We start from the raw sequence: 14,477 nt of genomic DNA, 5'->3' as shown, positions 1-14,477 counted from the left end.
GGCAGAGGGATTGAGCAGATGCACACTGAAAGCCTCAGTTTTCTTACATATGGATTACCAATAAAAGGATAATCTGCCACGTGTTGAGGGCAACATCAATGTTCTTCAGGTTGTGAGTTTCTCAGAGCTATTCCTTTCCCCTGCTTCCTTTCTCTCCCTTTTTTTTCAGAACCAGGGTTGGAAGTCAGGGGCTAGCCTGTGGTCAGCAGGTGTACTACAGGTTATTCCTCTTACAGTCATTTGCTGTTTTTTGGGGTTTTTTTTTGTTTTTTGTTTTTGTTTTTTTGTTTTTTTTTTAAAAACCAAGGTGCCAAGTTACTGTGTAAAGATTTAGGTGTCCCAAACAGGAGCATTTAACTTGCTTTTCATTGCAGGGAATCCCCAAGTAACAGTTTAAGATAGTAACAGGACTTTCCAGCTTAGCCTTCTACCTGAGCTAAGGACACACAGAATTCTGGGAGGGTCCAGACTTCTCTGTCCCTTATTCTGTCACAACTGTGTAACATTGGTTCCTCCTCTTACTAGGCTGTAATGTTTTTCCTCTTGTTAGAAAAAAAATCTCGAGAATAAATGAGGTAACAACTCTAAAGCTACTTAGCACAGTGCCTACTAGGCATTCGGTACTCAGAAAATGCACCTATTGTCCATATCTCCTGGGAAGACTGCAGGCAAAACAAGGGGATTAAGTGTGTTCCTGAAGCACTTGAGCACTGTTGCCTTGACAATGTGAATGCTTTCTAAAAACAGGACCCTTTACCTCACTGCCTGGGAGTGCTTAGAGAACAGCTTTTCCTACTCTTCTTATGTTGTATTCCTCTCCTTCTCTAAACAAAATCTACTGGATATAACTGTAGTCACTCTATGATGTAGGCAATTCTGCTTTTTTTTTTAAAAAAAAGAACAAAATTGATTTCATATTGTAACAATAAATTAAAAACACCTTCTCTATCTCAGACAAATATACTTTGATTTCAGAACAGTTATTCAGTGATGGCTTACTCGGTTTGTCTCCTTAAGCTTGTTTTCCCCCAGAGACCTTAAAAAAGGAAAGTTTCTTTCTAGCAGAGAACAGTGTTAGAAGGCTGAGGGAAGGGAAAGCAATTACATACCATAGTATAGGCTATATGAAGTTTGTTAGGAAACTTTCATTACCCGTTTCAGAAAATGAAAATACCAACACACCTCAAATTTGGCACTTTTCCTTTTTCAACAGTTTACTTTTTAACAGAGTCTCTTACTACTGACAATTTAAAATTCAAATGTTCAAGTTACTACAAATGAGAAATCAAATTTTGAGTCATAAGACAAGTATATTGAGAAGAAAAACTTTCCCTAGAATCTTAAACAACAAGGTACATTCTGCATTGACTTTAAAAAGATGCCAGGACTGGGTTTGGGAAATAAAAAAGATATTTGAGTAACAGTATAAGTCACAAAACACAGACAGGGAATGAGAATTGACGAAATCTCAACTTTAAACATGTTTGGTTAACTATAGATTCCCAGTTATTCCAATTGGACTCATTCACTTCTATACAACTATTTCTAGTATTCTGTCAGCTGGGAGCCTCTGACTTTCTAGTTGGACAGTAGGTTGTAAAGAAACATTTCATTCCTTTTGACTCTATTGGAAAGAAAAAAGAAAACATCAGGAAGGTGGGGAAAGGTCATAATATTTTATAACAGGATGCAGGAGACTCTGCAAACAGACGAAAAGTAAAGCAAAGCCCAGCAGGACGGATTGGCCTCCCTCCCCGAGACAAACACAAGCCTATCAATCACTTGTCATATTGGATCACAATAGAGGAGGGGCTCAATTTTGATGGCTTCCCATTCCTAACACTGCACACTGCTTTCCTCATAATGCTCTTTGCTACTTTCAAGCTGAGGACCAGACACTTTTGAAAACTTACTGTGGGTCTTTCACTTTCTGGTCACCAGAATCTATCTCTGGATGTACAAACACACTTATCCACACGATTTGTCCTATCATGACAGAAGAACTCACTGTGCTGCGTTTACAAGAATTAACACAAAAGAAGCAAATGGTTAATAGTGAGTTGTGGAGTTTCTGAAATGGCCTTTTAGGTTTTCCTAATTCACTGCATTTTGTTTACCTCAGAGTAGCTACTTAGAATTTCTCACTCATGCCAAGATTGATTTTTTTTTTTTAAATAAAGGGTAATTCTTTTCTGTGAGGTATTAGAGTTATCCATTTTAAGACAATTTATACATGGAATATTAAGCTGGAAAGACCTTTTAATTTAATTTTTTCATATTTATGGAAGGCCTTCCCCTTACTACAGAAATGGTTTAATAATCCACACTAATCTATACCAATGAAATAATACCTACTGGAGAAAAAAAGATTCTCACTAAGGAAATAAAACTTGTATTTGTTATAACCATGTAACTTCAGGAACTAGAATTAAAGCGCAGTGGCAGAGCACACGCTTAGTGCACGCAAGGCATTGGGCTTGATCCACAGCAACAAAACAAGCATCAGATGGTCAGAATCACTTTTAGTGCTTTTCCCATTGTAAAACACATATTAAGACAATAGTAGACTATCATTTCTGCATTACCTAATACATGAGAAAATGCATATAATACAAATAACACATACGTGACTGTATATCTGCTATAAAAATAATCACCTGAAAAGAATCCATGTTTTAGCCAGGCATGGTGACTCATGCTTATAATCAGAACAATTAGAGAGCTGAGGCAGGAGGACTGCCACAAGTCTGAGACCAGCTTGCATTACATAATGAGTTCCAGGCCAGCTTGGGGTACATAACAAAACTCTGTTTCTAAAAAAGAAAAGCAGACAGATTTAAAAGGAGGAAGAGGAGGAGGAGTAAGGCGGAGGAGGGAGGGAGGCTGTCAAGAACAGCTTCCAGCCACATCATCTAGGTTGTATGAATGGTTATCAAAAGTAGCTTACCATTCCTACAAATTCAGTTTAAAAACATCCTAGTATCTTTTGGATCAATGAAAATTTTAGTTGCATAAAAACTGAAAAGGAATGAAGAGGTGTGAAAAGATATTCAAAAGATTACTTCAGCACAAACAATGGCTAATTAAAAAGTGGATAATGCTTCTGCCTGGGAGCTATATTTACTGACAGTGTAGAAGATATTCATTTTCTGGCGCTATAATTTTAAATATGTAAAAACAATTAAGTTAGTATTCAAGCTGCATGTAGTTCCCCAGTCAAAACATGCAGTAGCACTAATAGAAATGGAAATAAATTCTCTATTGGAGATGCTTTGTTTCCCATTTTTTAGTGTTAAATCGACCATGTTCTTACCAATATTATTATTGAAGAGATATTTCCATGTTTAATTTTATACATTTAAAGGAAATGTTTACTATTAGTGTTTATAGGACACATCTAAGTTTAAGCTGCTGCAGCACTTGAAGTATTCTGAATGGTAGGAGAGGGAGGCAGAACCCATTAGAAACCAAAGCCAAACATTTACACAAAGAGATATTTTCTCCCCCTTTGTGTGCAAGTGTGGAGGCCAGAGACCGACTTCAGGTGTCTTTGAAGTTCTATCACTCTGTACCTTATTTTTTGAGGCAGGGTTTCCCACCAAACCTGGAAGGCATCATTTCTGCCAGACTAACTGCCAGAGCATGTCCCCTAAGATCTATCGGCCTTTACTATCCAGCACTGGGAGTACAGTTGTCGCTCATTGTCCCTGGTATTTCTATGGGTGTTGGGCATCTGAATTCAGGTTCTCAAGCTTGCATAACAAGCACTGTTTGCCCCTGGAGCCCTCTTCCCAACCTAAAAGTTAGCGTTTCTGTAAGACAATTGTTCTACATATAGTATAAACATAGTACTTTCAAAAAGGTACTATTTCAAGTGTACAACACATTAGTGGTTTTTGTTTGTTCTTTGTTTGTTTGTTTATTTTTTGAGACAAGTTCTAACTGTGTAACCCAGGCTAGTCTGGAACTCAAGATCCTCTTGAATGCTAGTGCTGGGTTTCAGACCTATGCTATCCCAATAGCTTAACATGATATTTTAATATACATATGCACACATAGTGAAATCATTACTATAGTCAAGTCAGTTAACTATCTCCTTACATAGTTATTTCTTTTAGAGAATCTGAAATCTGATCATTTGGTAAATTTTCAGCATTTAATACAATGTTATGTATAATCATCACACAGTACATTAACCTAGATATAGGTTTGAGTCCTGGGAAGTGTGAAATTCGAGTATAAATGCTTGTCTATACAACTGAATACAGAGAATCCTGGAAATAGAAAAGGTAGTTACTTATTGCTGTGAGTCCAATTTTAGAAACTCAATCTAAAAGGAAGAAAAACATTTAACCAAAAATATGATACCTTTTATTTGTAATAAATGATGCATACCATATAAGACTTTTAAAAATAATAGTGACTCAGTTAAAAAGATAACTTTGGCAATGAAAGATTGGAAATTATAGATCTAAATGAAAACAATTACAGCTACTTGTGCTGGGCAAAAAAGGCAACATTGGAAAAGCTGAGCAGGTAAATAAACAATGGCTGACATTAAGAAAGAACAGACGAAATAGCTGGCCAGAGGCTGGTAGTCATGGAAACACCATTTAGTCACTGTGCACACAGCTTCCAAGCAGAGGGGCCTCCTGTTATTTGGCTTCATTATCAGTGAGTCAAAGCATTTGTCATAACATTGAATAAACCATAACACAGTGCATTAGAATTGGAAAATTCAAAGCAAGCCCACTTACCTTCCCTGTCAGAACTGATGGAAATTCTGTATCAAACTTGTTGCTCAATCCAAACCTTAAAAACAAAGACAGAACAAAATCTATTCTATTCAGCATATTTAACCATTTCTTACAATAAGTTATAAACCCATGAGATTTTCTTTTGGTCTTCAGATTTAGATAACTGTGTCTTGAATACTCACAACTTTATGATGTATGTGCCAGTTAAAACCAAACAATGGATTAAAAATCCATACATACATCCTAAAAATAACATTAAATTTAAAAAAAAACATTAAATCCAATAGATACGTTCTGAATAAAAATTTCCAGGTAGATCTTAGAGTTTGAGATCAGCCTGGTCTACAGAGTGAGTTTCAGGATGGCTAGGGCAACACAGAGAAACCCTATTTTTTTTCTCCTAAACAGGGTTTCTTTGTGTCTCCCTGGCTGTCCTAGAACTCATTCTTTAGACCAGACTGGCTGTGAACTCAGAAATCCACCTGTCTTTGCCTCCCAAGTGCTGAGATTACAGGCATGTGCCACCACTGTCCAGCTTATTTTTAACTTCTTAAAAACCTCCTTTATTGGGCTGGAGAGATGGCTCAGTGGTCAAGAACCCTGACTGCTCTTCCAAAGGTCCTGAGTTCAATTCCCAGCAACCACATGATGGCTCACAACCATCTGTAATGGGATCCAATGCACTCTTCTGGTGTGTCTGAAGATAGCTACAGTGTACTCATATACATGAAATAAATAAATAAATCTTTTAAAAAAAAAAAAACCTCCTTTATGAGAAACATAAAGACATCTCTTGGTGTCTGTGGAAGACTGGTTCTGAACCAGACATTAGATATCAAAATCCCTGGATATTCAAATCCTTTATGTTAATTTTTATTGAAAATTTTACATTTATTTGATTTTATTATATGTACATATTTGCTTGCATGTATGATGTGTGCCCTGTGTATGAGTAACGACCTTGGAGGTCAGAGAAGGTAAATAGGCCTCCTAGAGCTAGAGTTACTGATAGTTATGAGCGTTCACTTGCGTACTGGGAGCTGGATGTGAACTTCATTCTATATCACTACTTTCTGAAATACAGGTAGGAAACTCTACAGCACTAGGAAAAAGTTCTCTGTAAGAGCAACAAGTGCTCTTAACTGTTGAGCCATCTCTGCAGCTCCCAGTTCCTTATATTAAAATGGTATAGTATTTGCATGTGACCCATATACATCCTTTGGTATTCTTTAAAGTATCCTGCTAATAGCTAATACAACTGCTACGCAAATCATTGCTATGCTGTGTTGTTCACAGAAGAATGGTAAGAGAAAGTCTATGCATGGTCAATGTAGATGGTGATTTTGTTCAGATATTTTTGATCTGCAAATGGTTGGATTTGTACAAAACCTGTGAGTACAATGTGAACTATTTGTCCATACCATAAAATATAAAGAAGCTGGCATAGTAACACATGCCTATAATCCCAGGATGAGGCAAGAGTTAGTGAGTTCGAGGCCAATCTGGGCTACATAATGAGTTCAAGGTCAACCTAGACAATATATTAAGAATCCATGTCAAAAATCAAACAACGAAGCATACTGAAAAGCAAACCAGGCTTGTTCCTCTCATAATTTTGGCTGACGAGAAATACTTATCCTCTTCTCACTTACCAGGGATTTCTTTTCAATTTTTTATGTTAACAATGAGGACATAAAAAGAGTGCTTTCTTGAAATAACCTTAATTCTGAGGGTTTCACCTAGTAGCTACAAATATAATATTGAAATAGCTCCTAGTGAATGAACATCTTTTCTCTGTCTCATAAGCAAAGTTAAGAACGATGGCTACACAGAAGTTGCACAAATGCATCTATTCATTACTCTTAGCCAAGATGTGGCAATCTTGAGCATTAGACAAAGAGGCACTTGGGGACTATTCATAAAGCCATTTTATTGATGTTATTAAATATAGAGTCTATTATGTGTTTGAAGTTAACCAAGCTGGTGGTTGTCAATGATTGAATTCTCTTTAAGTGTTTTCAATGCCTTTTAATTTCTTGAAACAATTCTTTGGCTGATAGGAAATGGAGGCAAAGAAGGGTGCATCCTTGCCTTACTTTACCCTGCCTCCTTAGATCCCTGACTTTCCATGCTTGTAAAGATGACTATTTTCATCCACTTAAACCTTGCATAAATAAATGTTCACATGCTCAGGTAAAGAATCAGTACATATTAAGTCTGGTAAAAGGAACAACAATTTGGCTAGAAAACTATGCACTTCATAATACCGATTTTATTTTATTTTCTTTTTCTTTCTTTTTTTTTTTTTTTTTCTGAGACAGGGTTTCTCTGTGTAGCCCTGGCTGTCCTGAAACTCACTCTGTAAACCAGGCTGGCCTCGAACTCAGAGATCCACCTGCCTCTGCCTCCCAGAGTGCTGGGATTACAGGCGTGTGCCACCACTGCCCGGCTTATTTTTTTAAAGATTTATTTATTTTATTTATATGAGTAAACTGTCACAATCTTCAGACACTTGAGAAGAAGGCATCAGATCCCATTATAGATGGTTGTGAGCCACCATGTGGTTGCTGGGAATTTAACTCATGTCCTCTGGAAGAGCAATCAGTGCTCTTAACCCCTGAGCCATCTCTCCAACCCCCCATAATACTGATTTTAAAGTACATGCAGTGAACTCTACTGTACTTAGGAAAAGGAAAACTATACCCTGTAATACAGAGGTTTTTCTGTTCTGTTTTGTTTTTAGATTCTACTTAGATCTCCTTAATCTTTTGTTTTAAGTTTTATTTATTTTATTTATATAAGTACACTGTAGCTGTCTTCAGACACTCCAGAAGAGGATATCAGATTTCATTATGGATGGTCATGAGCCACCATGTGGTTGCTGGGATTTGAACTCAGGACCTTTGGGAGAGCAGTCGGCTCTCTTAACCACTGAGCCATCTCTTCAGCCCTCCTTAATCTTTCTTACCACACTACACAATGGCTTAAAGCCTTGTAAAATAGTTAGTTACCTGATTGTTTTCTAGAGCCTTGCTCATACTAATCAAGGGCTCTGAGTCCATAAAGTTAGACTATCAATCAGTATATTACTGTAATCTCTCAATGACGGGTAACAAAATGGTATGCCATTCTCTAATCCAAGAAGTATCTCTAAATTTGTTTAGAAAGGTACTATTTGTAAATTTAACTATCTGTTTCGGTTCTATATCTAATGACACCCCTAAAAAATGGTAATTCAGTAATTATCTCAACTAACTTCTATACAGGTACTCTAGCAAGGGCAGACATATACACATTTGAAGTAATAAGAGTATGGTCATATTTAAAAGCACAAAGGGAAAAAAATCTCATCAGATGTATGTTTTCTGTATTTCAATACACCATGCAGCCGGGCGGTGGTGGCACATGCCTATAATCCCGGCACTCTGGGAGGCAGAGGCAGGCGGATTTCTGAGTTCTAGGCCAGCCTGGTCTCCAGAGTGAGTTCCAGGTCAGCCAGGGCTACACAGAGAAACCCTGTCTCGAAAAATACCAAAAAACCACACACCCCCCCCACACACACACCAATACACCATGTCCCGATACTTATCCTAAAAAAAAGAAGAAAAGTATAAATCACATAAACAGCATTTTTGAAACATTTCATACCTGCAAGGGACATTTATCATTTTGTTTCTATCGTCTCAAACCTGTGGGAGTTAATTTAGTAATGTTTTTTTAGACAGATTCTCACTATATAGACCAAGCTGGCCTCTAACTTACAGTGATAAACACTTCCCTTTGCCTCCTGTGCTGAGATTAAAGGTGTGCACCACCACATCCTGGATTCACTTTGCTTCTCAGGAGATTATAATTAATTTCATGTTAAAATTAATATTTTGTTAAAATATAATAGAAGGCCAAAACCATGAAGACGATACAAGTAAACTGGAGTTCTTTGGCCCACAGGAAAGCGTAACAAAGCTTCACAGAGGGATGGTGACGTGATGATCCCTCATCGCTAGGATTCTGATATGTGAAGTCCTCTACATAGCATGATTCAACAAACGAGCATTTTTTGAGGACCTGTAATAAGTCTGTACAATAACAGACACACACTATCACTAAAATGAACTAATATTCATTGAATGTACTTAAACAGGGATTATGATAGGTACTGAAGATTCATAGGGAATGAAAGGTTGTTCTTGCTGTTGTAGCTTACTATTTACTGAGGGCAAAGAAGACTCACAGAAAATGGTGACATTTGGATAGTTAGGGTAAAGGAAGGTGTGGACTGGCATTTAAAATGGTGGCACTAGCTTGAGCAGACACATAAGATAATAGCAGGTTAGTGGGCAGTGGTGTCTCACACCTTTAATCCCAGAATTTGGGAGGCAGAGGCAGAGACAGGTGGATTTCTGAGTTCGAGGCCAGCCTGGTCTACAGAGTGAGTTCCAGGACAGCCAGGGCTGTACAGAGAAAACCTGTCTTGAAAAACAACAACAACAACCCCCCCCCAAAGCAGGCTATAATGAGTAGCATCCAAGCATCAAAGGAAATAAAAAGAAGATGACAGAGACAGGTTAGATCCAGTTCTGGGTTCCATGTTCCAGAGCTTGGACTTTATCCTGATAATGAAGGAGAGACTAGACTAATCTTAAGCAGGGGAACAGTTCAATTAGATCTGTACTTCTGGTATTTTAATCAAGCAATGGGCTGAAGGATAGATGTCAGAGTGACAAGGATAGAGATAAGACAACTAGTTAGAGTGGAAAAAGAGGCCCGAATCAGAGAAAGGGCACTCTAGAGGAAAACAAGCAAATCGAAGTCCTATATCAATCATTTTTTGGCTGCTTCGCTTTGGGAAACATGAGAAGAAAAGGGAGGTGACAGGAGGTACACTCAACTGAAATGGAGACTAGAGAATGAAAAGGTGCATTTGAGAGTGAGGTAAAAGCCTGAGCTGTGTCTGGTACAGAGATACACATTTGGAAACACTGGATTACTACTCCAAAAGAAGCAAGAAGAGACCATTTAAGATGTGTAGACTGTAAGAGTAGAGGGCTAAGCACAAAATTCTGAAGATCACTGGTATTTAAGAAGCAAGAAAGGAAGAAGACTGTGAATGAAAAATATACACCAGGCAAGCACTCTATTATAAAACTATACATACTACCAGTGTCTGATCATAGTGATCTCAATTGAGGCCAGATTCTTCACAGTTAAGGTGGCAGAACCCAGAGGAGAGGAAGTAACTATGGCACATGTATGTACTTTAAAGAATTTTGGTAAAGAAAGATTAGATAGCAGTTAAAAGGGATGTGGGTATCAGAAAGTTTTTGACATAGAAGGATTGGATATAATTACAGGACACTCTAGACTCTCACACAGAATCAAAGTGAGACACAATTGGAGCCAGGGGTTAACATTGAACAAGACCTTGGGAGGCTAGAAGGGTATGAAAAGCAGAAGAGATGAGTTTTGTGTAAGGAAGTCCTTGAATTGCAATGCTAGGAGAACTCAGATCTAATAAAGAGCCAATGCAGGTTTGCAACAGTATGTGGCACGATTAAATGGAATTTTAAGAAAATTAGTTTGGCACAAGCATATACAATGAAGTGGGGAGAGGCAGCAAACTGTGCCTATAATTCAAAGAGGGAATGGCAACTCAAGCAACAGTATTGCCAAATAGGAATAGAGAAAATGAAAAATCTAAACAAATTTCCAAATATGTGATACAATTCTGGGAAAATTGGACATAGGGCAATTCAAGGAGAAGAGTCAAAATGACTCAAACATTTCAAATATTACCCTGGGAGAGTAGAAGTTTGGTGCTACCACTACAAATGTGGCAACTAGAAATACAACCCATTTGGGGAGGAAAAATGTTGAATGTAAGATATAATGAGTTAGAATAAAGTTAGATATATTATCTTAAATATTTATCTCTTAATTATGGTAAAAAGCTATACAATACTTCCCTCTTTTAAAAAAATCCAGTTGATGGTGATACCTCTCAAATTTTAAACTTGAATAGAAGCAAATCTTCTATAGATGAAGACTGAACAGAGGATAAAAAAAGGCCAGTATACAGGAGAAGAAATAGTTCACTCACATTGGTATAGGGCCAGGGCTGTAGCTCAGTGATACAGCACTTGCCTGGATGCACAGTGCTGTAGTTGAGCTTCGTCACCACAGAACCCCAGAAAACCAATATAACATATATAGAGTTTACAGCAATCTACACATGCCTATGCCAAAAAAATGGAACAAAATTTGATATTTTAGATGTATCAGTTTAAGATTATTTGTTAAGGATTTTGCTTCATTTGACAGATGGAATGTTCTGTTATTATAGTTCATGTCTGTGATACCAAACACACATTTTATTAATAACAGGGTCTTACTCTGTAGCTCAGGCTGGCCTGGAACTCATGTGATCCAGGTTGGCCTTGAACTAATGGCACTCTCCCTGCTTTAACCTACCAAATGATGGAATCACAGGCACGAACCACCAAGTCTGGCTTCTAAACATTTTATCTTCTTCTTAAAATGTTAGATATTTAGCATTAAATGTTCTTCCTAAATGAGAATATGTATATAATAAAGCTAAACAAATTTTTTTTTTTGGATTTGGTTTTTTCGAGACAGGGTTTCTCTGTGTAGCCCTGGCTGTCCTGGAGCTCACTCTGTAGACCAGGCTGGCCTCGAACTCAGAAATGCACCTGCCTCTGGCTCCCAGAGTGCTGGATTACAGGTGTGCGCCACCACCGCCCAGATAACAATTTTCATGTTTAGTGATTTAAGTACTGGCTTATGCTTTTCAGAGTTTTCTTCAAATAATTAACACCAACATATTATCAGTGCTATTTCTTTACACCTAATTCCAGATTTTTAAAACTGTGAGTGTGTGTGTGTATGTGTGTGTGTGTGTGGGGGGGGTGATAGCAGAAAATTATACCTATAAGAGGCTAGCCATGGCAAATCTCAGTGCTCTGTTTTAAATGAAAAAAAGGAAACTGGCTGTGTGGAGAATAGAATGGAGTCACAAGGAAGCTTCAGAGAACTTAAACTATGCATCCTTGATATGTACTCATTACTTGAATTGTAGAAAATAATGGGGGGGGGAGTTGAAAGATAAAATTATGGGTCAGTATAAAAAATACCTTTTCTCTGTTTGGTCATGGAAAAAGAAGCCTGGAAAATGCGGCAGCAAGTGTGGTGAGCATGATAGTGTTTTAGAGTTTCATGGAATTAAAAACAAAACAAAAAGGAAGCCTAGATACCAGAATCATAATTAGTTTGAATAATGGTCTCCCTAGTGACAAAAGGAATGGAAGGGAAATGGTGCAGGACGTTGGCGCCTGAACATTACAGGCTATCTGCAAAAATCTTGGACTGAAAAAAAAAAACCTGTCTTCAAATTACCTAATAAAAAATAAGGCCTAAAAGTCTCCTCCATTGCCTTTCACAATTGACAAACACTTGGTAATACATTCATTCAATGATTTAAAAAATGTATTACAGTCAAAATAGTTACCATGTTAAAAATGAAATGGTAACATGATGGAGGAGTTGGTACACACACACTGTATGATTTCATCCAAGTACGCAATTGAGCCAAAGCGACTATGAGAGCCATGAGAAAAATGAAAGATCGTCTGACTTGATAGGAAGGAGCAAATATATTTTGAAAATGCAGTAAAAGACACCAGAGTCAACAGCATGAACATGACACCATATTCAAAATCTCAAGTATATGCAACCCAAGCAATAAAAATGAAGAAGCACCCTTCAAAGCCCAGTGATCAATTTTTTTTTTTACTGTGCAACCAAGATGATATGAAGTCCTTGCACACTTTATTTTCTTAAATATGATATAGGATTCTATGTAAGAGAAGCCATCTGGGTTGAATTTTAAAGAAATTGTCCTCAATTCATTAAGGGCTAATTTCTATATATTTAATATTTATATATTTAATATCTGGACATGCACGATCCCCTGTAGACATCTTAAATTATTTCAGAGCCAAAGACGGTTAGAAACCACGCACTTAAAACCCTTCATTTTGGAGATGAGGAACCCAAGGCCTGGACGTAAGAATCAACTGACCAAGGTCATAGGGCCAGTAAGAAGGGAAACTGAGATTAACAACCAAGATCTCTCACTCTGTATCCATCGTTCTTTCTACTTTGCATCGATTCCTATTAACCCGAACCTCTAAGGATGTGATATTAAGGGAACGTCAGAGTAGTGCGTTCAACAGAGAAAGGACGATATTCATTCATTAGGTAGGAAGAATGGATGGACAAATATGTGGGTAGATGAATACTTATATTATTCACAAAATGCATCACATTTTTTTTTCTGTTTTTGAAGAACCCAAACCCAGTTCTTGTCACCTGTCACAGCAGAAGCCGTTTTCCTCTAGCCATCAATCTTGGCAGCAGAGAAGCCTAGTACATCCTGCAGTTTAGAGACTATGCACTTGCCAGCGCACCAACAGCAGATCGCCCCTACTCCAGTGTTTCTGCCTCTCTACCCCGCAACTCCATGTCCTACGCACACTCTTTCCTCGGGGTCGAAGCAGCGTTATCCGTCCACCCCCTTCTTTTACTCTACACCTATTCAACCTGCGGTTTTGCCATTTAGACCAGGTGCCCTTAGCTAACAGTACGCTTTAGTCAGCCCTCCCCCACTCGGCAGGCCCCTCAATGCCCTTCTCATTCGTTTGTCATCAAATCTCAGCCTCTGCAAGCCCCCGACCCCAATCGCTTACACAGTGATGTGGCCGGCGCCGCGCACCAACACCGGGTCTGGGGCATATCTCCGCAGATGCTCCTCGCTCACTACCCGAGGCGGGGGCGGCACCTCCTCCTCCTCTTCTTCTTCGTCCTCCTCCTCTTCATCCTCCTCTTCCTCCTCCTCCTCATCCTCATCGGGCCCAGATACCGACGACGACGACGACGACGACGGAGACGAGGACGGAGACGAGGACGATGTTGCTGCCTCCTCTTCTTCCTCCAATTCCGAGATGGTGTCGAACTCCGCCATGTTGGGCAGCAGGATGCTCATCACGTGACCGCGCGATCGCCGCCACTCTCCGGGAGAAGAGTTTGAACCTGCGGAGCGGCTGGGAGAGGAGGGGGAACGGACTGAAGAGAAAGAGGAGGGGGCGGGGAAAGCGCTTGAGGAGATGCGCCTGCGTGTTGGGTAGACAGCGCGGGGGTTGGAGGCGGGGGCATGAGGGACCAGGGAGTAAATTCGGTGTACGCTTGCGCGCCTCCAAGGGGAGGGGGCCGGTAGAGGTGAACTCCAGGGAATTCTCGAGGTCCGGTCTGCGGGTGCTGATCTTCATACTGCGTTTCAGACGTCAGTCTCTTGTACACAGGGGACGTACGTTCTAGTTTTAGTGCCTGTTAATTAATGCAGGATATATTTGCCTCTATGCAGACAGTTGAGGGAAAGCAAATTCTATAAAAGCGAGTTTAGGACATTGCCCAAAATATCTCAAGGTACGCATATGTCAATCTCTTACGCAGAGATTGTTCAATTCTGAGAAAAGGGTAAATAAACATGTTTATTAACATTTTTCAAAAGAGGAAACTTTCTATTAATTTTGTGTGCCGAATGGTACTTTGTGGACTTGCTAAGTGTCACAGACTTTGCTAAGTGCCCTGTGTACTTATTTAATCTCCCCACAACCCTCTGAGGGGTGTACCACATTGAGCCTCATA

General features: G+C 39.0%; 1 protein-coding gene across 1 annotated transcript in view; it reads right to left on the bottom strand.

Annotated features, from left to right (window-relative positions):
- Positions 1-13,912, bottom strand: part of Chic1 (cysteine rich hydrophobic domain 1) — a 34,605-nt gene extending 20,693 nt beyond the window's left edge. Inside the window, exons 1-2 of the mRNA XM_052171547.1 lie at positions 13,520-13,912; positions 4,758-4,812 (exon numbers count right to left, since the gene is read on the bottom strand). Of these exons, the coding sequence (XP_052027507.1) occupies positions 4,758-4,812; positions 13,520-13,815 (351 nt within the window). The 5' untranslated portion in view covers positions 13,816-13,912. The remainder of the gene's footprint in view (positions 1-4,757; positions 4,813-13,519) is intronic.
- Between the last annotated feature and the right edge of the window lie 565 nt (positions 13,913-14,477).

This window comes from Apodemus sylvaticus, chromosome X (genome assembly GCF_947179515.1).
Source record: "Apodemus sylvaticus chromosome X, mApoSyl1.1, whole genome shotgun sequence".
Taxonomy (NCBI): domain Eukaryota; kingdom Metazoa; phylum Chordata; class Mammalia; order Rodentia; family Muridae; genus Apodemus; species Apodemus sylvaticus.
Note: the sequence above shows the minus strand (reverse complement) of the source record. Positions and strands in the feature narration are given on the sequence as shown.